At 36.5% G+C, this 24,114-nt stretch overlaps 1 protein-coding gene across 1 annotated transcript in view; it reads left to right on the forward strand.

Moving 5' to 3' along the window:
• The window catches only part of DOCK2 (dedicator of cytokinesis 2), a 211,433-nt gene extending 190,374 nt beyond the window's left edge, over nucleotides 1-21,059 (forward strand). The window contains exons 42-52 of the mRNA XM_010579143.1: nucleotides 1,183-1,264; nucleotides 4,215-4,299; nucleotides 5,827-5,913; nucleotides 6,245-6,421; nucleotides 7,779-7,862; nucleotides 12,134-12,271; nucleotides 14,503-14,630; nucleotides 16,347-16,527; nucleotides 18,041-18,161; nucleotides 19,212-19,354; nucleotides 20,746-21,059. Of these exons, the coding sequence (XP_010577445.1) occupies nucleotides 1,183-1,264; nucleotides 4,215-4,299; nucleotides 5,827-5,913; nucleotides 6,245-6,421; nucleotides 7,779-7,862; nucleotides 12,134-12,271; nucleotides 14,503-14,630; nucleotides 16,347-16,527; nucleotides 18,041-18,161; nucleotides 19,212-19,354; nucleotides 20,746-20,820 (1,301 nt within the window). The 3' untranslated portion in view covers nucleotides 20,821-21,059. The remainder of the gene's footprint in view (nucleotides 1-1,182; nucleotides 1,265-4,214; nucleotides 4,300-5,826; nucleotides 5,914-6,244; nucleotides 6,422-7,778; nucleotides 7,863-12,133; nucleotides 12,272-14,502; nucleotides 14,631-16,346; nucleotides 16,528-18,040; nucleotides 18,162-19,211; nucleotides 19,355-20,745) is intronic.
• The last annotated feature ends 3,055 nt before the right edge of the window (nucleotides 21,060-24,114 follow it).

The raw sequence follows: 24,114 nt of genomic DNA on the forward strand, positions 1-24,114 counted from the left end.
GCAAATTGTCTGTTAGCTCACATTTCTAGCTGTTGTGTCTTGGTTTTAAATTCATGTTTTCCTTGAACATTGTTCTGACTGGTACTGCATTTGGGTATCATCTGTATTTCTTGGCAACATAAATATGCTTTTGTCACTCTCAGAAAGTTTCCTAGGAAAATTAACTCATAAACATTATTAACCACCTTTTAGAATGCCCTAAATTATTCTTGTTTGGAAGTACTCTAACAGTGCACTATCTTTTTCTTCACGTTCTGATTTAAATCATTACTGGCTGAGCAGATATGAGATCACCTCATTGTATCAGCCATTTTTTTCACATGTTGATTTTCTTTTATTAATTTTCAAGGTGATATTTTAACAGTTCACATGCTTTCTTGAGTCTGTTCTGATGGAACCTGCTGGAGGAGAAGAGGAATGCTACTTTCTTTCCACACTGTTGTGACCGAAGCAGAGAGTATTATAGGCTTGTCTAAAATAGTACGTTAAGCTTCAGAGCCAAGCTCTCGCAAGTCTGTCTTGTGTCTTAACTGATTTTACTTTTTTTTGAGATCATATGCTTCAGTCCTTTCTTAAAGTAGAATTTGCTCAAGTCTATTTGCAACTAACAGGAGATGCACTACTTATGGACTTAAGAAAAAGCTATGGCATCTAACCGAGGGCATGAGTTTCAAATATACCGAAATATGTAAGAATATGATATATTTACTTACAAATATAGTATTTTGATTAAAAAGTAACACTTCCACAGAAAAACAAAATCTCAGGTAAAAGGGCTGCTCAATTACAGATTTCAAAGATGAAACGCTAAACATCATGACATTATGCATGCCTAAAGCTAAATATTGAAACTGTTAACATTGGATGTTGTTGATGTTATTTCTGTAAGTTGGCTTGGCTTTAAAATTTAATGAATGATTCAGTGTGATAAATGCAGCTACAGATATTCAAGCTCAGTAAATAATAAAAATATGCAGTTCAAAATTAATATATATTGCCTGGTTACTACTGGCAGATTTTCCCTTTTTTGGCCAAGAAAGGTTCACAAATGAAATCCTGAACCCTGCAGATTATTCATCAGGAAATGTTTTTTTTTATTATTATTATTTTTAATTTCCCCCTGCAGCCTACAGTATTTCGTACTGATAGTTAATAACATGCCCTTAACTTTGATGATTTCAGATATCCAGTGTTTTACAGTGCAACCAGTTCTGGAGGAGCAACCTAGATTCAAAAATAAGGCAGTACCTGATCAAATTATAAAGTAAGTTAATTTCTGTAATAGCTAATATAATGAAAATCAGTCTGTATTCCTAAGTTGATAACCATTGTTTTGTGAACTCAGTCATTTGCGAATGAATCTTAGAGCTTTTATTGTCTCAATTTACTGACTTATGTATTCCCAAGGAATTTCATGAGAGAACATCTACCCATTTACCACTGAAGGAATAGCATATGGTTACAGGGTGGGGAGGTGAAATCATCCTTTGGGTCCAAGTTATTGAGTTTTCAACGCACTTCTTAGACAAGTGATGGAGAGAAGGGTCGTCTTACAGGTGACTGGCAATATGAGAATGGTTGAGTTGCAGGTTCTTGTACAACAGAATCTTGTTATGACTTACTTGCCGAGTGCAAAACACATGGTGGCAAAATGCTTTCCATTGGCACTATGGTCAAGATTTTGTAAAGGAATAAAGGAAATTAATTGTCCGAAGTATATTGAGAACAGACTGGCTAACATTTCCAAACTCCTTACATGGTCTGACTACATGTGTGAAAAGGGATGGTCCATTCTAATAGCTGATGCCAAAGCTGCATACAGTACCTACTGGAATATTGAGGCTTTTGAGATTTTTGGCTCCAAATCCATCAATATATAAAGGGGGATTATAAGAAAGATGGAGAGAGACTTTTTACCAAGGCCTGTAGTGACAGGATGGGGGGCAATGGTTTTAAACTGAAAGAGGGTAGATTTAGATTGGATATAAGGAAGAAGTTCCTTACTGTGAGGGTGGTGAGGCACTGGAACAGGCTGCCCAGAGAAGCTGTGGATGCCCCATCCCTGGAAGCGTTCAAGGTCAGGTTGGATGGGGTTTGAGCAACCTGGTCTAGTGGAAGGTGTCCCTGCCCATGGCAGGGGGGTTGGAACTAGATGATCTTTAAAGGTCCTTTCCAACCCAAACCATTCTATGATTTATGTCGTTGCAAACATGGTCAATAAAAGCCGCTCCATATCACTAACACCTGAATGAAAAATTTCAAGATAGTATTTGTTAGCTTGTAATTTAAGGATGGCAAAAAGTACAAGCACCGTCAGTTAAGGCAGGTCGTATTTTCTCCCTACTCTTGTCAGTGCCTTGTGAAAGCACAAGGTATGACTGTATTTCCCTAACTGAAACTGGTTAAAACAGGCATCTTAAGCTAAAATTTCTCCAGGTAATCTGAGGCACTTGCATTTTTATTGCAAGAGAGGCTTTGCAATGCCTCCACACTTAAATAAACAAAACTCAGACTAAACCCTTTAACACCACTTGTATTATGACTTTCCAAAAAGAGACTGAAGATAGAAGGCTTCTGTTTATCAGCTGAGATGAGTTCATTTCTAACTGTTCCACAGCTGGATTCAACCTAGATGTCACCTTTGTCTGCAGCCTTCTCTATAGAACCTTTACTGAAATAGCAGTTGATTCAGAGTGGAAAAATAAGAATCACCTCCCTACATACACCAACATAAATAAAGCAGATACAAGCACAGTTTCATGTACTACAAGATTTTAAAAAATAAAAAAATAATGGACTGTGGTCTCAATTTCAACTTGAATTCATTTTAAAATCAGTAACTGAAAGACAGCTGCTAAATCTGGTCCTGGACTAGATTTCAGTGTAGTGCCAGCCACATTTTGAACTTGTAACAGTTTTATTTAGCTAAGTGCTCCACATGAAGTACAATCTCTTGTCATATGCAAGATTTTGTAATTGTTTGACTCAGCCGCAGAATTCAACCAAACTGCTCATTTCATCTGGTCTTAGAGATTTGTTTTTATGAATGCACTTTATTGGGCATTTAATTGTTAGTTACCTTAGTTGATAGCAATCCATTTATTCTACCAAAGAGCTTCAAAATATCTGTCCTTTCAGATGGAACTGTATAAAGTGATCTGACTTGGTATAGCAGTATTTTCCACTTTCTTTTCTTTGTTGAAGATGAAGATAATGTTAGTAGTTTGGATCAGAAATCATAGGTTCCTATGAACTAACATACCAGAAGTTTGAGGTGTCTCCATTTATTTGTCTCTCTAGGCTTCCAAAATATGGCTTGCTTTTACTGTAAGGTATTTCCAAGATATTTTTTTTTTGCTCTGCAAAATTAGCTTTTACTTAACATGGCTATAATTTAATTCATCTTTAAAACAAAAACTAAAAACTAAATGGAGAGATTTTTCTGTGGACAGCAAAATACTTAGCCCAAACTGTGCAATCTCTGTTCAAATTAGCCACTGCTAAAAGCCAAGTGGTTACAAGTTTAGTGGAAATGTGTGCTCACAGTGATTGAGAATGATTCATTAGCTAAATAGAATAGAGCATAACATGAATTTGCAATAGATTTCTTTACATTGCTGTCCCCCTCTACAAGTGTTTGTGTATGTTTTCTTATCTATCACAAAAAAATTATTAATGGCTTCAGATGTTTAGTTTATTGAATAACTGTTGTTCTGCATTGTGAGCAGAACTGTGAGACATGATTAAAGACCTCTCGCATGTGCCGTGGATGAAAAATCACATGTTATTTCAGTCCAGGTGAATATATCCACTCTTGTTCAGTTATTTTTAACAAAATATACTCATTTTGTATGCCATTATAAAGCAGGCAAGCAGTGTGCATGCCCCAGCAAGAATACAGGAAAGTAAAAATCTTTTCTAGACCTTTTTATGTAGGTTTAAACATTATTCTGGAAGTTCTGGAATTTTTATACCTGGAAATTACAGCCAGTCACAAGCTGAAGCTTAATACTTGTAAAATACTGTGTGTTGACCCTGATTTATAGAAAAAGTAGTTGTGTCCTGAGTTTTCAGTAAAGTGCTGCTTTTCTGAGCAGTAAATTTGCTTTTAATTAAAAACTCAACTGACTCAAAATGAAATATTTCACTGTGATAAGAAGATCCATAGATTTCTGAATTCTGTATTTTACAATAGTCTTTTTTAAATCTTTCAGTTTTTATAAGTCCAACAATGTGCACCGGTTCCACTATTCAAGACCAGTCAGGAAAGGATCTGTTGACCCTGAAAATGAATTTGCTGTAAGTAAATGAGAGACAGGGTGATGGATGCTGTTCTGGTAGCTGTGACTGAATTTTTATCTAGATTCTTTCTTAGTCTCAGATTACTCATTACAGACACCCTAACTTTAGGATCTGGTTCAAAAAAATAAACACAGGATTTCTCTCTTTCAGCACTACTCCTGTGTATTTAGTGATACATCACTGTTTCAATTGCAGGTAAACATTATGTAGTTAAGTACATTTGTGTTAGGCAGTAACATTTTCTGGTACAGATTTTCATGAGGAAACAAGATGACATGTAAATAAATATCAAATGGTTTGCCTCTTGCAGTTTATAACACTTTTGTCAGCTACCAGCTTGGCAATGAGACGTGTGTGTTGTCTGCTTTCATCAGGCCTGTGAAATCTTGACAGACTAGAGTACTACCTATGTCATATTTATTCCCATGCATAATGGTGTAATGCTGAGAAATAGTCTTCGTTGTTCAAATACTCTAGGAAATGTGCAACACCATAAATTACTTTTCATTGTCATGCATAAAAATGTGGTAAGTTTCTATATTTTAATTTTACAGATAAGTGATATTTTATAGTTTGTCAAGAACACCATACCATCCAGTCTTTATGGCTAAAGCTGTGCTCTTGGGATACTGATGGGAAAAAGCCATTTATTTAAAAAAATGTACAATTTCAGTTATGTGTGTGCTGATCAGTAGCGTCAACAGTTTCATGTACGGAGCTTCTTACCTGCTGTTAAATTAAATGCTTCAGATACAAACTCTACCCTGACATCCCAGCTTTGCACTGTATTATCAAGACTCATGGTGCACATTGGCTTCCTTTGCAAACTGGAGATTTTTGAAACCATTTATGAATATACCTTGAAATGGTGTTACAAAAATTAAATCATTAATGTTTTCATTGCTGATGACAATAGACAGTATGCATACTTACTTCAGATGGCTGGAAACTGGGATAGTTGGAATATGTCTTCATTGCGTTCACTATTATGTTTCTCAGTACTGGCAGTTTAGATGAGCTGATATTGGTAAAATAAGGAGCAGTAGGGTAAATGAACTAGTGGCATTTGAGAATACCAACAGTTAGTCTTGTTCAGAAGAGGAAAAAGAAAGGAAAAAAGAATGCATGCTGGCAAGTTGTTATAGGGCTATTACTGCTTTTAATTGCAGAAATACATTTCAAAAGTGGAGGGAGGAAGTATAATCTGGGTAGACATGAGAGTAGGTCATTTAGTCACAGCCGTTCCATCTGCAACGGCAAAAATAGGAATAGATACTAAAAGATTGAAGGGTAATTTTCTTTTTCCTCTGCTTTGTGCAGGCTTAGTGCCTGAAGATGACCTAATCTGAAAGCAGAAAAATGATTTGTGTAAATTGTTGTGCTAGATTAATTTTGCAGTGTCATTTTATGCAAAAACGTGCATATGTTTTCCATCTACATTCTTTTCACTCTGACATTTCAGAAGGCTGAAAATATGTTTAAATCCTGAAGTGTCATTTTTTCCCTGCTATGTTTTTTTAATAGTCTATGTGGATTGAGAGAACATCATTTGTTACAGCATACAAACTTCCTGGAATTTTACGATGGTTTGAGGTTGTCTCCATGTCACAGGTGTGTATTAACATGCTAAGAACCTGTAAAACATGTATCTGTACGAATCCTCATGTACAAAATAGTTTGCAAATTTATCAGACAAAGCTATTGTTATTTACTAATTTTTATACATACAAAATTGTTATTACTTATGTTTTATTTTTCTACTGTTGGGATCAATATAGCTTACATCTGATAAATAGTTTCAGGACCAAGTCCTAAGAGAATTGAATAAATCTGTGTTGTTTTGCTGAATTGTAAGAATGTTGTTCATATATGTGAAGTTTTATAAAACCAAAAATGCTTTTTATCTCTTTATAAACCTTAGAAGTCTTTTGTTGCTTTATAGACTACAATTAGTCCTTTAGAGAATGCTATTGAGACTATGTCCACGACGAATGAAAAAATTTTGATGATGATTAACCAATACCAAAATGATGAGAACCTTCCTATTAATCCACTTTCTATGCTTCTGAATGGAATTGTTGATCCTGCTGTTATGGGTGGCTTTGCTAAATATGAGAAGGTAAGAGATTTTAAGTCAATGCAAAGAACATATTCAGATACATTATTTCATAATTCTCCTACATCCTTTATTCAAAGTGGTGGTGGAATGTGGGCTGGGAATATGAAAGCCATAACTCCACCAATTAAGAGATCCTCATATCATGGTCACATCTGTCTTTGAAAGCAGAAACTAACAAACTACAGTAACTGCAGCTCAATATTAATTGCATTTATGAGAGTTTTCATATACATGTGAGATGAGATACCCCTTTTGTAATGAAATAGGCTCTCACACATCAAAAGATTTGGTCTGGAGTAAATGAATCAAGTTTATCCTACAGTAGGTCTGGCGTATTTAGATGTGGGTTATCAGTTAAACCATCATAAGGTTTTCTCAGTAACTGGAGCTATTCTGCATAGCAGGTTTTGTTGGTAAAAAATGGGAATAAAAATAAACTGTTCTGGCAATGTATGGAAAATGGATTGTCTTGAGGAACTGAACTGTAGCAAATTTGTCCCTAAGGCCACCTTGTAAAGGCAGGGCAGGAGAGAAAGCAGGAATCTTAAACTCATATAAATTTAAATTCTAAATTAGTAATTATTAACATTTTGGATGAAAATAAATGTGGGGTTATCCCACAGCTGTAGACCTCTGTTATTTCTGCCTGCCATTTCTTGATGAAAAGCATGTGCCAAGCTCAGTAGGCTCAGCATGTCAGATAAGACTCGGGTAGTGCTGAAAAGATGCCATCTATGTACATATATATGTATATATGTTCACACACAAATTATATGTGGTAAGCATGACATATTCTGGAGGAGTATGACTTACCCTATGTTAATCCTAAAGTATCACTTGTTTAGATATTTGGCAGCCATGGACAAATAGCTACATTCTTCTTTTGTACCTGGGGGATAAAATCTTTGGGCAGCAAAAGGCAGTGTGTATGCAATATCTGACTCTGCTTATCTATGAAAACGTTCAATTTCTTTATTGTCTAACACTAGCTAATGTCAGTAAGTAGGGTACTTGAATAAAATTATAATTTATCAATGTGAATCACGATACTCCAAATTTGTGCCTTCTTAGTTTCAGTGCAAGCTTAATAAAACAAACAATAATTGGGTTTCATAGTAAGGGTCTCAAACTCAGAAGTGTTGGATAAAGACTGAATACCTTTTAACAAAAAAAGCACCTCAGTTCTCAACTGAGACAATAAGGAATTATCACTAGCAGCATCTGGTTAAAGGAGCGTGCATATGTGTCTCTTATTTGATGACCAATATTATGGTCACTATCTGGAGTCAATGGAGTAATCACTGATTTCTTTACCTGTCAAAAGGATGGACTGATTTTTTTTTTTTTTTGGTCTAAGGCTTTCTTTACAGAAGAATACATCAGAGACCATCCAGAGGATCAAGAAAAGCTGAACAGACTCAAAGATCTAATTGCTTGGCAGGTAACTTCTTACTGACAGCAGTCATCTGAGGCTTCATCAGTTATTCCTTTTTTCTGTTCCTTTCTAGCAGGAGAGCATAGCATTTAGATGATTGTGTCAGGTTTTTTGTGGTTTTTTTAAAATTTTTTTTTCTACTGTTTCCCCAAAGCAGAGAGGGTTAGAAGAATGAGAAGATTGTTGTTACAAACTTCATGCCTAGTTCTGTGATAAATTCATATTATTTTTTTTAAAAGGGACTCATAGTAAAGTATTCTCTCTTAGACTAAACCTTCTGTTTCAAAGTATGTATAGTTGTAAAAGGACTATCTATTTATTATCCTGTTTAGGTATTAATAGTTTCCCTTAAGTAGGAAAAAGGACTTCAACTCCTTCAATTTTAATGTGCCTAACAGGAAGCATGTATTCCATTACTAAATAAGATCACTGATGAAACAGCATAGCAATAATTCCTCACCCTCTGATGTGGCATGTGATTGATAAAACATGCTTGGCAATCTAAGCAATCCCATCTTGCAGGTTTTTTTAAATCTGTGCCTAAACTGGAGAAATGGCATAATTACAAAATCATTTCGTATTTCCTGAGAAGTATCATCATTATAGTGTCTGTTAAGTTAGTTGAAATGCTACCGGAATCAGGGGAATTACCCATATATCTCTTCATGTCCTAGAGAGAGCAGTAGGCCAGAAAAGTACTTTGTAGAACACATTGTGTGGAATGGTTTATCAAAAGCCACATGTAGTGGGCTACATTTATGGTTAAAAGGGGCAGGATTTCAAACCGAGGTTGTATTCCTTGAGACAAAACTGAGAACATGACAAAAGTCATAAGGACTTCATGAATTGCTGGGAAAACAAGCATTTAGAAATGTAAGAAATTCTCTTGGGAAATAACTCTTCCTAGAGGTGGGTGTTTGTTGTTGTTTGGGGGAGTGGTTGCATTAGAAACATTAATGGAATGCTAGTTGCTCACAGGAGTTGTTTTCCTGCTCAATGACCCTCCAAGATTGCTGCTACATGTCTTTTCTGTGACAAATAGCATGGAATACCATTAGTAAATATTTTTAAGCTGTATCTCCAGAGGAAAACTGAATATTCTGCCTATACTAGCAGCACTGAGGTTATTTGTTTTTTTTTATTTTTAGTGTACATACAGTAAGCCAACTGAGCTGCAGAACCCTCTTGTCCTCAAAGAGGAAAATGCATCTATGGGAGGTGGTAGCAGAAAAAACTATTTTTGCTGAGATTCATGGAAAAATGGCTCTTTTATTAACTTAAGCATTTGTTACGATAATGGAGGGAAGAAAAACATGACCTCAGAAATGATCAATTCTATTTGCATTATCTAGTCAAAATAGAAATTATTGCCATCAATATATGGCAAAATGAATGACTATGACAGAAGAGACATTTTTGCACATGGGTAGTTTGTTAAGAAACCACTAACTGCTAAGTCCTCTGAAATGTAAATTATTTAAGTGAGAAAGAACTGTTTGCTGTGTACATGAATGGGCATAGTAATTGCTATATCAAGGCTTAATATAGTGATCTCCATTTCAGGAGGGATGTTATGAAATAGTGTGAGTTAATCTGGAATTTTATTATCAGAAGTGAATGGCTCAAGGTATTTCTCGTCATGTTCCATGTCTCATTCTTTGTATTACCTCACTAAAAAATTCTTCCTCACTGATCTAACCTTATGCTATCCTTGTGAGAGGGCTACAGTATCCTGGGCTGCATCAAAAGAAGTGTGGCCAGCAGTTTGAGGGAGGTGATTCTGCCCCTCTACTCTGCCCTGTTGAGACCCCACCTGCAGTACTGTGTCCAGCTCTGAAGTCCCCAGCACAGGAAAGATGTGGACCTGTTGGAGCAGGTCCAGAGGAGGGCCACAAAGATGATCAGAGGGATGGAACACCTCTCCTATGAGGACAGGCTGCAAGAGTTGGGGTTGTTCAGCCTGGAGAAGAGAAGGCTCTGGGGAGACCTTATTGCAGCCTTCCAGTACCTAAAGGGGGCCTATAAGAAAGACAGGGACAGACTTTTTAGTAGGGCCTGTAGTGATAGGACAAGGGGTAATGGTTTTAAACTAAAAGAGGGTAGATTTAGACTAGATGTAAGGAAGAAGTTTTTTACAGTGAGGGTGGTGAAACACTGGAACAGGTTGCCCAGAGAGGTGGTAGATGCCCCATCCCTGGAAGTGCTCAAGGTCAGGCTGGACGGGGCTCTGAGCAACCTGATCGAGTTGAAGATGTCCCTGCTCATTGCAGAGGGGCTGGACTGGATGACCTTTAGAGGTCCCTTCCAGCCCAAACTGTTCGATGATTCTATGATGCTATCTTTGTTTTGTAGATGAGAAACAGCAAGGATTAACCATCTATTCCTCTCTTAGCCTCGAAGTGAATCTTCCAAATAGTTTTAGTTGAATTTTTTTGTACTATTTTCTTAATGTTTTTGAAGTTCCTTCCTGTTTCATTTTGATTCATCTCAGTTTGGTTATTAGTTTGAGTCACTAACCTTCACAGCTTTCTTCCGTATCATGGCCCACCACAGGCTCTGTATATGGTTGCTTTCTGACCATCAGAAGTACTCAGTGGATGTAGTGGTATAAATTGACTGTAATACCATCTGGCACTAGGAAATAAAGTGGTAATTTATATCTATCCCTGTAAACCCTCTAAAGAGGATAAACAGATCTGTCTGTAATAGATGGGCTTTAATACCATATTTTTAAAAGTTATATTGAAATTGAACTTCCATAAAATATGATCAGGTCAATGGGGGGACAGATGTATACAATGTTAATAATATTTATAGAGTCAGAACACAAAAAGGAAGCATGGAATCTAAGTGGATCTTACAAAAAAATCCCAAACGTCAATGCAAAATAGCTACAAGTGAATGGTAAAGCATTTAGAAAAGGTTACTGGCAGAATGGTAGCTAAAAGTATGTTGCACAAATCTCATAAATCACTATCTTCAAAGACTGAAGAGTAATGAAATGTCTTCGTATTTTAAAGAGAAGCTCTACTAAGTTTCTCTTTGTGAGTACACTTCTTACTAATTAAACAGCATGTCAAAGTGTGCTGTCCATTGTCTTTAAAGATAAGATTTGTTTTGTTTGCCTTTAACTGGATATTAGTACAGTAATATAACAGCAGAGATGATAGTAGCAGTATAATAGCAAAGGAAAGCATTGTAGGCAAGAGGGGTTAGAAAGGTAGTATTACTATCAAGTTTGCTTCATTATAAGATTTTTTAATTTTTTTTTTTTTAATTTGGTAAGCCAGCCATTCCTTCTGACAAAGGAGAAGAATTTTTTTAAGAAATTCAAGTGGAGGGAGGTATTTAATGAACTGATAGACCTTTTCCTAACCTTTTACATCAGGTGTTCTCCTTTAAGGGAACGTAGGTATCTACACTTCCCCCCCCTCCTAGGTTTTAACAACTACTGTTATATAACTTCTTTCAACTCTAGTAAGAAGAATCAGAGATTTTAACCCCTTTGGTTACTTGTCACTGACCCCGGTGTAAAGGATGAGCAGCAAAAAAGAAAAGCACAGGGATAAAATTGAGGAAAGTCAGCCTGGTTAGTGCAAGCTGCCTGTGTTCATGGCTTGAGTTGTTCATTTTTCTATTGAAGCATTATCTTACTGAATATTTCTTGAGAAGTGGGTAGTACAGAGTAGCGTGTAGTACATTCTGCAGAGTAAAATCGAGGAGAAAGGAAGAGGTCACCCTCAGTAACCAGGCATTAACGCTTTAAATTGCTGCAGCAATTGTCAAAGTGATCGCATGATTAAGCCCCCAGCAGATTGATTTAAACCTTTTCCTGTCACTTAATCCACTGTTTGAAAGAGGAGTTTGAAACCACCTGCCCAGAATCCACTTGGATATTTTTTCATCCCTACCTTCTTTCTTGTGAACTGTGGCAGGCACCTTCATCAGCAGGTGGACTAGTAGTCTAAGAATTTTTTAAACTCTCACATGGTGTGTTTAATCTCATAAGGGATTAAAATTAAATTACGTACAAGAGAGAAAACAGTTACTATGAGGCAGCCAACATTCTTCAAAAATTTACTGAGCACACCCATTTTTCAAGAGCCCCTTCCATCTTGTAGCTGCTGCTAAAAGCTGAGATCAACTGACAAATCTGCCAATCACAGTAAGAGTTTTGGAGTTGACTTAGCACATACTTTAAATGGAGTTAGAGAGTTTGTCAGATCCAGTTTAATATTCTCACTTTTTTCCTTCTTTTTTTTTTTCCCCTCTTCAAGATACCTTTCCTTGGGGCTGGAATTAAAATTCATGAAAGAAGAGTTTCTGATAATCTTCGTCCTTTCCATGACCGTATGGAGGAATGTTTCAAGCATTTAAAAGTTAAAGTGGAAAAACAATATGGAGCCAGAGAATTGGTATTGCTCTCCTTTTAACCTCTCCTGCAATTTCTCTTTACTTAATACTCATCTTGTTCTTCTAAACAAAAACACATACTAAACTTTTGTTGCTTGTGGGTATTCTTGTGATCTCAAGGTAGTAGGACCTGAGTTTTATAGTCTCAAAGACTTGACACAATTCTCTGACGTATCAAATATTCCTCATTCTGGAAGATTTGGAGTATTTTATTATGTCAACTAAAACTGCAGTTCTCTTCCACCTTATTAAGGAAGTAAAAGCAAATTCTCCTCTTTGTAATTTTTCTGAGTGGTTTAGGGCTTTGATCTGCAATTGATGTCTCCCTGTGCTAGCCACTTCCAACTGTGCTGTGAAGTAAAACCTATCGTGTATAATACTATAAATATTAGTTGAGACCCAACTGAAATATATGGGAATTGAAGGATAACTTCTAAACACAAATTCTCCAGACAATTCTTGACTAAAATAGTCTATCTGAGCTTGTGCAGGCTGGCAAGAATGATGTTGGCTTGGTTTTGTGATTAAACACCAGTTGCTTTGGAAATTTTTTATGTTGTTTCTTTCAGCATTGATGATTTTATAAGAGGATTTATTTTTTCCATTGTAGGGGGAAAAGTAGCAAGTTTCTAACCTAAATTTTTTATATTGTGCTGTGTTACATACGTATATGATGAAAATTCTATGTATTTATCTCAGTATGTTTTTCTTATTTTCAGTCCCATGCCACCATCCTTGCAATAATAAAGAGGCTGTAATCCACAGTTAGCAATCTTGCCTAATGCTTGAACCCTTCAGCACTCTTACAGATCAGCACTGTAAAAAAGCAACCTATTTAAAATTTTGCAAGAGCAGAGAATGTACTTTGTGAATGGCACTACTGCCATTTTACCATGTCTGACTCTCTCTCATGGCTGGCCTGAGCTTTTTTATTAAAAGAAACAAAAAAAAAAGTTATGCAGCTACTGTGTCTTTATCACAAGATTCTGGCCATTCAAAGGATGAGTGACATGTAAACTCTGCAAAACATTTGAAAATAATTCTTGAAGCTACAAATGTTTCCAAGTCTTCTGCTAGACATCAGAGTCTTAGTGAGAAATGACATCACAAGCAAAGTACTTAGGAAGTTGGCATATGAAATTACACATAAATTTTTAATATTTTCTGGATAACCAGAACAAAACCTTGTGCTTTAATATGAAATGTTTTTTAAAAGTTGTTCATATCCTGTTTATAGGATAGAAATTGAAGCAAGCTGAAAAAGTAGTTTATAGTATGCATACACTGGGAAATTCTCAAAAATCTGCCCCATATTATGACACTGTGATGAGCTAATTAGGGGGAGGCATGCTCATCCCAGGAAATACTTGAACAGAAAAAGAGAGAAGAGCTAACTGCACTCTGCAATTGTAGATCCCAGAAGTCACCCCTGAAGAAAGAAAACAGTCTCGAATTAGCCAAGAAGAAGATCCTTGTTCCTACCTTATTAACAAGAGTAACAGGAAAGCATTTGGAAATCAGTCAGATTGTTTCAGTTAACTTTGTACCAGGCTGCAAAGCCTAAATAACCATCAACATTAAACTGAATATTTCCAATAACATAGCTAAATCTTCTTCAAAGAAACTTGGAGCAGTATCTCCTTTATGTCCTTCACTGCAGAACATATCAACTTCACGCTTTGCAGAGAGAGATGGTACAGCATATATGGCTTTGTGCAATATGGATACATGATGACCTGGAGAATCCTCCTGTTCTTCCCGTCTGGCTATTAGGGAAATATTAAGTTTGTCCAACATTTGCAAACATATAACTGAAAAAAGGCTATATTAACCTATAGAGATGGCAGAACATGTTGTATTGAAGATGGAGCATGATTAGTGTCTTGGAGCACGAACTCACTGAATCTATTTGCCCAAGGAAGTACTTCAATGGTGTGCCCCAGGTCTGTTCAAAAGAAAATCAGCAGACACTGTTTCTCTTAATTTCTTTTTCAAACATACAGTTAATTATGTCAATTGTAGTTTATTTAGCTACTCACTGTGTCATTGAGTTTGAGAGGACTTAGAGTGAGAGTGTATCCAGACAGAAGATACAATCACAGTAATTAATGGTAGCAAATAACTTCTTTCATGCCAAATGTTAACACACCTGTTCAAGACCTAGTGAAAAGGGATGATATGAGGTTCACACAAAGTTGTTTGATAGAATATGTTTCTCTTTTCCATCCTGTAGCCTGATTTTGATGACAAGAGAGTAGGACGGCCACGATCAATGCTGAGATCCTATCGTCAGTTATCAGTTATTTCATTGACTTCCATGAATTCAGACTGCAGTACTCCAAACAAAATTGCTTCAGAAAGGTTGGTTATGAATATAATGCAAATTTTCTTTCAGTCCTGGTTTTTAACCAGCTTTATGGGATGAAACTAAAAGATTAAAAAAAGGCATTCAAGCATAAAGACCACTAGCAGTCCCTTCAGACTATACCAAAATTATTTTTAACTGTAGCTATCACTTCCTCCAGCCTTAAAGCTACAATATTTCAACCTTAATAGACAAAATACACTCAATTCTCACTGAAAAAAGTGACATTTCATTTTCAGGAAACAAGTATTTTTAAATTTAAATGACATTTCAAAAGAATAACAAGATTGGGTTTTTTGCAAGTTTCTCTTTATACAGCTTCTAATTTAATTAGCATCTTTTTGCTTGTAAAAATTGGAGAGGAAGAGGACAACCCTTACAAACCTACAGGTAAGAAGGTGGAATGTTTTAGTAAAGCCTGTAGTAATGTAAAATGCTTTGCCTAATATGCTTTCTTAACTGCAGCACTGGGAAACATAAAGACTTTTAAGTTTGAGAGAGCAGTTATAGGTGTATTGATTAGCTTTTTCATCCATAAATTGTTTTGATCGCTTTATAAATTATCCTTTGGGCACATAGAACTTATTCCCAAACAAGATACATATAAAATTGGTCTTGCTGAGCAGTGTTTGTGATTTTTTTTTTTAAACACCTGATCTCCCTTTCTGAGTGGTTCACTTGTAAAAAGTCCAGGTGTATGACCCTAAATTGGCCGTATTTCTTCTTAAGATACCCCTCTATTCTTGCATGTTTGACTGCCAGTTCATTGTTTAACACTACTTAAATTTTTTGAGTTGTTTAACAAACATGTGTAGTATCACACATTATGAGATGCCCCATGCTGCTCTTCCTACCCTTCAGCTTCCACACAAGAAGGGTGTAGCACACAAACATGATTTGTGTCATATCTGCCAGCCCCATGTCTCTAATAAAGCAGGACACCTCCTATGGAACCAGACAACTACACTTAAGCAGCTGAATCATGCACCTATTTTTAGTTCTTACGATGTTAATTTGTTTCTAGGAAGCACAGGTCAACAGATTTACCATGCTACTTGATTTATCAATTTTTATGTTGTATAAAAGTTCAGCCCCATGTTTAGTAGGCTAATTACATCAGCAGAGAAGGGAGTAAAGCCAGAATCAATTTCATATTTGTTTTTTTTTAAATGAAAAATAGCACAATTTTTAAACTATAAAAATTAGAGGAAGAGACAAGGAACTTTTTTTTTTTTTTTAATCACTGGGTATGTGTGGTGTTGTCCATTATGGTGAAATAAATAGGAGGATGCATTTAAAACAATAAATAGTAATACTCTGTTCTGCTGTTTTCAACAACCAAAATAGCACGTCTTGCTTTCAGCACCATCATCACCATGCATAAACTTGCCACGCGAGCTCTAACTCTGTTTAGTTTAGAAGTTCTTAAGCTAATGCGCAAATCTTTAAAAAGGGATTTGCCCTCATGTTAATATTTTACATTCTTTGCAGCATTTTAAGACAATGTTATACCTCCTGAAGGCATCTTATTTGTATCTACAATTGCCAGCTGAAGCACGTAATATACTTTTTGCCAACAGTTTGCAAGGCTGCATAGAAAGTCAAAGGAAAGGATGACCTGCATTTATATTTCATGGGGAGATGACATCAGAATACCAGTGGCTTTTAAAATATCGCTCAGTAACTTGTACTTTTTTCTTTTGCTCCTGCAGCTTTGATCTGGAAGTAGTGCTACCAAAGCCAGTAAAAGCAGAATCAGAGGAGACTGCTCTGCAAATTAATCCTCACCCTGAAGTAAAGATGAGAAGGTCCAAAAAAAGAACAAAAAGAAGCAGTGTGGTGTTTGCTGATGAGAAGACAGCACCTGATATTTCTATCTCTGACATGAAATGTGTATGTTACTGATTTAGTGTAGTATTTTATAATCCATAAAAAAGAGGACATTACTCCTTTGCTTAGGAAAAAAAAAAATCACATCGAACTTTAGCTGTCATAAAGGGAAATATGCAGGATGCAGCGACAATCTGCCCTCCCATGAATGAAACCTGCAAGATGCTGAGGAGGAAACAAATCAATGGAAAAATCAGAACATATCTATTTGCTTATGATGACAGATAATATAGCCCTGAAGTTGCAAATTCTGAAGCTTGGTTAGCTTAAAATGGAGTACTATATTGGGAGGGTTAAGCTAGCTTTCCTGTGGAGAGGCAATTGACTGTGCTGACATTTCATGGCAGCTCCTTGCAGTCAGGGCTATTTCAAAAGTGATGAGCCCTGTACATTTTGTACCTTGTTATGGGACACGCAGCTGTTAGAAAATTGCAAGATTGCAAACAGTGTTCCTTAAATGGTGCCAGGCTGAAGTTTGGAAGCACTGGCATCTCTCGCTCCATAGATCATTTGAGTGCTTTTATTGCACTGCTAGATCATTAGAATGATTTTATGTAAGTTACATTGTGCTTTTTTTGGCGGGGGCTGGGGGTGGGGTGGGGTGGTGTAATTTAATTCTCAGGAGACTTTTCTTCTTTTAGTATAAAAATAAATAAATTAAAAAAACCCTGAAAGATGTCCTCCTGATACACAAGCCCTACCTAAATTAAAATGTCAGGCAATAACAGTAACAGATTGTTGAATTACATGGAGAGACCATAAGCCATTTGATCAAAAATTTTTGAAGGAATCATCAAAGGCAAACTGAATTCAGTGGAAAGCTAAGATTCTTTTGGGAAAGAAGGAGAGACTTATGGAGGGTTATGATTGTCTTACGCTATATGTCCTCATACAAAAGAGAGATGCAAAGCACAGTCATGCTCTGAGAAGCGTTAATGTACAAAAACAAGCAACACCTTTCTCTTTTGACTAAATTAGATAACACATATACCTAACTGTGGGAATCTCACTACATATTGTGTTTCAGGATTTTCTTCTGCTTCAGAAAAATAGTATCAAGCCTCACAGCAGCCAAGCTGGCTATGTTAATGCAATAGGCAGAAATGTTTTCTAAACTTCATTTTACTTTGCAGATCACAGTCAGAGCTGGTATTATTCCAAAGATATAGTAGGAATAGCATCCTACAGTTCCAGATTACAGAATCTCTTCTAGCTAGCTTTTTTAGAGTAATGTTTTTTATCTGTGGAATGAGAAGTATTTATCTAACTATAAATCCTCTGCAAAATCATTACATGTCTTTAGCTAGTGTATAATAATGTATGTGGACCCAATTCTACTGCTTCTAGTTACTTTTATTGTTTATTCAGCAAACAATTCCATAGAGAACTTGGGTTAGGCATGATAGTTTATTAATTATTTTCTTTTATGGTTTGTCACAAAATATTATTTTGCTTACACCTTTTTTGCTCGTATCTCAGTTCATCATTAATGGCATTCTTTCTTTTTATTAAACAGCTGTCAAGGAAATACGAGTTCATGAGTGACACCAACCTCTCAGAACATGTAGTGGCACCTCAGAAAACATCTATCCTCAAGCAGATGAGTTCTGTCAGTCGTTCTATGCCAACTATCCCAGGTAAGCTGTTTACAGTAAGATGAGAGTTCTGCACTTCTTTATTGCTATGTTAGGAAAACATAGCAATAAAGGGTTTGCTCCAAGCAGGGCAGGTAGCTCTCTCTGTGGCTCTGTGCCTCTGAGACAAAGATTACAATTTAAGTGTGTATTGTGCACGTGAGGCTGGACGGCTGCTATGGCTTGATAATACCATGCTGCCTAGTGCTAACATGCAAGTTCTAAAAGTGTTACTTCTGGAGCTCTGAATTTTTCTTCCTTGTGCAGTGTGGGCATTCCCCCTGCCTTGAAAGCGGCAAGGTTTTTTCATCTTCCTTGCTTTGTAGGGTCTCACTTGCAGAAGCAAGGGCTTCTGCAGTCTGCCCTCACAGCTGAGAGCAGCATTTGACATGGGAGAAATGTTCTGTACTTTGCTTTGGCAGATGAATATCCCCAAAGGTTGCCCCATAGTAGGGTTTCCACTTCTGCTTTTGACGTTAGAGAAGAATCTCGTAAGCCTCCCTCACAGCAAGAGGAAGGGAAAACAAGATAACATAACTGCCCACTAGAAGACTCACAGTTGCATGATAGAGAAGGGGAAAGCATAACTGAAGGTGGAACTCATTTCTAGGCCAGGGAAAATGTGCCCTATATCAACACACTTTACCCTCCACTTCTTCCATAGCACATTCTATTTCTTAGCCTGCACTTCATCTATCCCTCTCATTGTCCCTATCTTTCCAGATGTCTGTAACAGATGTTTAGCACAACACAACAGACTGTCATGGCCCAGTTCTTTTCCATGTATTTATTTATCTGGGTTTTTTCTTCTTTGACCAGATCGGTTCATTTCTTTCACTATTCAGTGTCAGTGTAATGAAGTTTAGTGCTTCCCCATTAACAAATGGGGAAATTTTTACTTATCTTTGTATTCTACAGATATAGTTAGATTAAAAATGTCACATTACTTTCTAGTAATTGCAGTAGTTCATTATTTTGAATTCTGCTTTATCTTACACTCTGACTCTCCTTTTTTTTGGTTTTGTTTTGTGCAACGAATGTTTCTATTCTAAGGATTAACTCTGTCCGTCAGCCCTGTGGCACCTGATGAAACAATTGCATCACATAGGTTGAGTCAACCAGTGTTTCCTTCCACCTCAGATGGTGACAAGAAGACCTTCAAAAAAAAGAAAGTGAACCAGTTATTTAAAACAATGGTAAGTTCTGTGTGTTTATGGGGAAAAAAAAAAGTATTTAACCTTTTTAAAAATTCTATGCTCTGAAAATTAAGTCATTTTAAAATACCATAACCATAAGTCAAACTCTTACCTTTTTTTTTTTACTTCCCCCCCCCCCCTTATTTCTCTCGTCAGCGAGAGGAGTGGAAGTTCTATAGGGAGGCAAAAATTTGCCTCTGGCTGTGCTTTCTGGAGTACGGATGTACATCTGTGTGTGTGTTTAAAAGGCTCAGATGTGCAGTTCTGCATCTGTACCACAAGAGGTCTCATTTGACCAACTGATTTTCCCTGATTTGCTTTCTGTAACATTATTAGCAAAAGAGGAAAGCAATTATTTCTTGTTCGATTTAATTATGTTAGGGAGTTAGCACTAGCATCAGAGTAAGGTAATCATAGCATATATGGTAAAAAATGCACAGTGTGAGTCAAATTCTGATGTCAGAGGTGCTTATTTGAAAGTAGAAATTGGTTTACACTGGAGTCATTAATGTTGCTCCTTCAAAGTAGGAAACCTTTCACTGATTTCTGTGGTAATTTCACAAAATTAAAAATATTGAATTTAATGTAGTGTTTGGAAGCAAAAAAAAAAGTATATTCACTGCAGATATTAAGATTCAAAAGTTTTGAAGTTTTTTTATTTTTGTAGGTAGTGGAAGGATCATATTTAATACAAATGCTGGTAGCTACTGATATGCATACTGCATAAGCATTCTGTAACACTTGTAATATTTTAAGTATCAACTCTGCTGTTCTCTCAAAGCAAAGTTTGATTTTATTTTACAAAATTTAAAAACAAAAAATTTCTGGTGAATAGGTTTCATTTTCATCCATTAGTTTCTGCTGCCTTTTAAAAAATATAGATAGTGCCTTAAGGGACCTTGGAGCAGCATTTAGGAAAATCTGCATTTAGGTGTGTTCATAATCATATTTTTCCGGTACGAACAAGAATAACCTATTAATTTGAAGTCTGTAGGATTTCACTTATATTCAATTTATCACATACTTGTTCTTTTCAGACCCAGGAGTAACAGTTTTTCAGCATGATCTCATCCACTCACATTTAAACCTAAATAGCATATAAAATAAGGAGCACAAAATGTCCTATTTTACAAGTCTAAAAAAGGACTGAATAAAGCTAAAAATCCATTTGTATAATGCTTCCACAGCATGACTGGAATCATGTGGACAGGCTTAAATACAGGTTTATGGGTTTGCAGGATAGAGAAATTAATTCAAAATATCCAGAATTTGGTCAGTGTCTCTTCTCTAGCCACAGCTTGAGGCCACAAGCTAGTCATTAATATACATGTAACTGAATCCAATACAGCAGTCATTTTAACATACAGCACTCTGTTCCTCTTTTTTTGCAGCGCATTTCCAAAGTTTTAGAAGATGGAAAGCAGTCTGTGGAGCACCATTTCAAGTCTTCATCTACAGATCTGTAATTCATCCTGTTACAAGGCCACCTCTCAACCAAAAATAACTATATAGACATATATATCCTATTTTAGACCACTGTCTACTCTAAAGGCACTGAGAACATAGATGGCTAATAGAGAATATGAACAACAATATTCATGGGCTTTTATAAGTTACTTGTGATATAGATATAGGAATAACATTTAGAGAAAATTATACAGGATGTGCCTGCCAGGATATGGAACAGAAGTTTATTGAGCCACTGGTTATACAGGTCAAAGGGCATTGTGTGTTCCCTGTTGACAAAAGTTGTTCCTGTGAAGAAAGATGTATTAAGAGGCCATCTGCAATGCTTACTATATAGTGTAAGTCAGATCCTGCTCTTTTCAAAGAGCACAGAAGTTACCATTTTGTGTAGCTTGTATGGACACACTCCAGCTATCTTTAAACTATTGCTGGCAGTGTAGTCAAGACAACAGATGGCTCAGCACAAAATAGCCACTGACAATTTACTCTGTGGTTGTAGCGATTTACAGTCCTCAGATCCCTATGCTGCTCCCACCACACTGCTCTGTATCCTCAGTCTTTCTCAGGGTGATGTCCGTGACTGACACCATATGCCTGAGTTATTTTCTGAGCACCAGCTATTACACTGAAGAAGTGCAAAAGTTTATTTACACATGTATGAATTGATATTAAATCCAGCAGTATGATAAACAAAAGCTGCATTTTCCACCATCCATCAATAAAATGTTAAAAATTTATTTTATTTGCCTTGTACCTTTCTCCCTGAAATCTCTAGACATCATTGTATACAAGGTAATAGTTTCTTACTGACAGCAAATGGAATTTTACAAGTCCAAGTCTTCGGCTTTCAAAATTGATTATCTGTGTCTAACTCATGAGGTAGAGTTGGAGGATAATGCCTTATTGGCATGAAGCTAGACAGCACTGCAGGTCAGCATCTTGGATTTGTTTTTTTTAATAACATGTCAGTTCTTTCTAATAAAGGCAAGTATGTTATACAAATGTAAAGGTTTCTAGAAGGCAAATAATTGATTTTCTTCACTCATCCCTTTATGTTTCAGATACCTAGGTTTATTACATAGGTTTATATTCATTAAATAAAATATGACCATGTATAGTGTTGTGGATGGGAGAGACTGGCCTTGTTGCCATTTATATGAATATGGGAAAGACAGAGAGATTCAAATTATTCCTTGCTGAGTGGCTGAATCAATGGAAAGACACCTTCAGTTTTTTCTAAGCCTAACTATTTCTGTGAACACTTTTATGTTCAGCATGAATAATTTATTTAATGAATTTAGACTCTCTTTGCAAGTTGTCAGTGTGAAGCTGTTTTCTACAGAAATAATTAGCGATTGTTTTCTGTGAGAAGTTTGAAATATTTGCCATTGGAACTAATATGGTGCCAAGAAATACTTTTCACTAGAATAATCATAGACAGAAAAACAAAATGGGTCCAGTTTTAAGACTAACTACACAGTGTTTGTTGGCATGGATACTGGTAGACTTTTTGTTTCATTTGGTTTTCACTTGATACTGCTTCTGAGGAAGCACAGAGGAAGAACAAGGCTTTTCTAGAAAAAAAAATCAGTTTAATAGAGTAGGTTATCTATGAGTGGGAGAAAGTGAAAGGTTGAGGGCTGCATGTTTAACATCTTGCTAACCTGGGAGAAGCTGGAGGGTGCCCAGGTTGTCCTTCAATATTATTTGCAGATACATTGAAGAAATATTGATATCACAAAACAAGAAGTATTTTAAAAGAAAAGGTTTGGTTCTACTGGGAACGAGTAAGAAAAGGATGATTTAGCAACTGTTTAATCTTTGTAAAGATACTTCTTAAAGGTTATCTTTTGCTTATTGTATCTAGCAGCTATGTTTTCATGTGAGAGTAGAATAAAAGAGTAGTTTTAGCTCAAGCTGTTACTACAGATTATAATTAAAGTACTGTGATTCAAAATAAAGTACAAAGAATGGAAGGGAAGGAAGACCCCAGAAACAAATACCAGGAAGCCAGGAGCAGAGTGTCCAAAGGAAGTTTGGTGCTGAGCATTTAGCTAGTGGTTCAAGATTCATGCTTGTGTTTTGCTCAGGTTTTAGTATAATTTTTGATGAAAAGTTCAGATTCGCATTTAATTTACAGAATATCAGCAAGACTCTTATTAGATGTTCCACATCACAGATTGTTCTCCTTGCCAGCCCAGTTTTGGATCTGTTTCAAGCCTGGAATCATGTAAATCAACTCTGAGCAGAAAAGCAAAATTAACTAAGGAAAAATAACTGCCAAGAACAGGGTATACATGGTACTGGAACTTTAAGGATGTTTGGACGACAAGCCTCAGCCATTCACAAGTTTCCAGGAGCAGTGGATACTGACATTTAGTCCATATAAACAACGCAGCATGAAGAACATGTGATGCCCTGGGATAATAAAGTGCAAGTATGGCAATCTGGCAACATCTGTTTAAAAATGCAGATCAGCACTGATTATTGTCATTTCTGTCACAACCTAAACAACCCTTTAGTTCATGTAAGCAGAGGAAGATCTGCTCAGGTAGCATAGAACCTATGTATTTGACATTCTTTAGGGTGAAGCACAGAGGGCAGAAATTTACTCCAAGATAGGGTCAGGCTTTGGCCACTGTCCCAGGGAATTAATGAAGCAGGGGTGGCTTCACCTGCAATCTGTATAGCCCTACCACCTCTCACCATGCAAGGTCAGAAAAAGCATTTCAGGACACAACAATGTTTTCATGTGCTTTCTGTACCAGAGTTTATTTAATTTCTCTCAGATGTTTCAAATAGTCTGGACAGTCTGGCTTTCTGGATTGCATGGCACTAAGATAATGATTGGGTAGTGTGAGTCTGTATTAAATCATTTGTTTGGCATGGGGTAGGAAAGACTGCATGTGCAGCTAAGCTTTTATGTGCTGACCTGTAGAAAGCTGTTGCACTCTAACAGTGTAAGATGCATTTAAGCTGCATGCCATGTATGTTCAGTTAGCTAGATGTCTGAATTTCAGACACAGGCACCTGGGCTTTATCTCTCACGGAGTGCAACACTATGTTAGTTATAATGGTCTAGCTCCAGAAGAGCTGCTGTGTCAATGCAGCATAAGGTCTGGTCATAGGCAGCAAGTGTTAGCATTCTGCTACATCAAGTTATTCTGGAATATTCTTCAACTACTGTGGGTATCCAACCTGCCTTTGTTTGTTCCATGTAGTGATACTGTCCAAGTCCTCCTTATGAAATTATGACAATTATTCATTTGCGGGGGAATGTCATGCTCTTAAAA

The sequence above is a fragment of the Haliaeetus leucocephalus genome, unplaced genomic scaffold (assembly GCF_000737465.1).
Source record: "Haliaeetus leucocephalus isolate CR32 unplaced genomic scaffold, Haliaeetus_leucocephalus-4.0 Scaffold656, whole genome shotgun sequence".
In the NCBI taxonomy this organism is placed as follows: Eukaryota; Metazoa; Chordata; class Aves; order Accipitriformes; family Accipitridae; genus Haliaeetus; species Haliaeetus leucocephalus.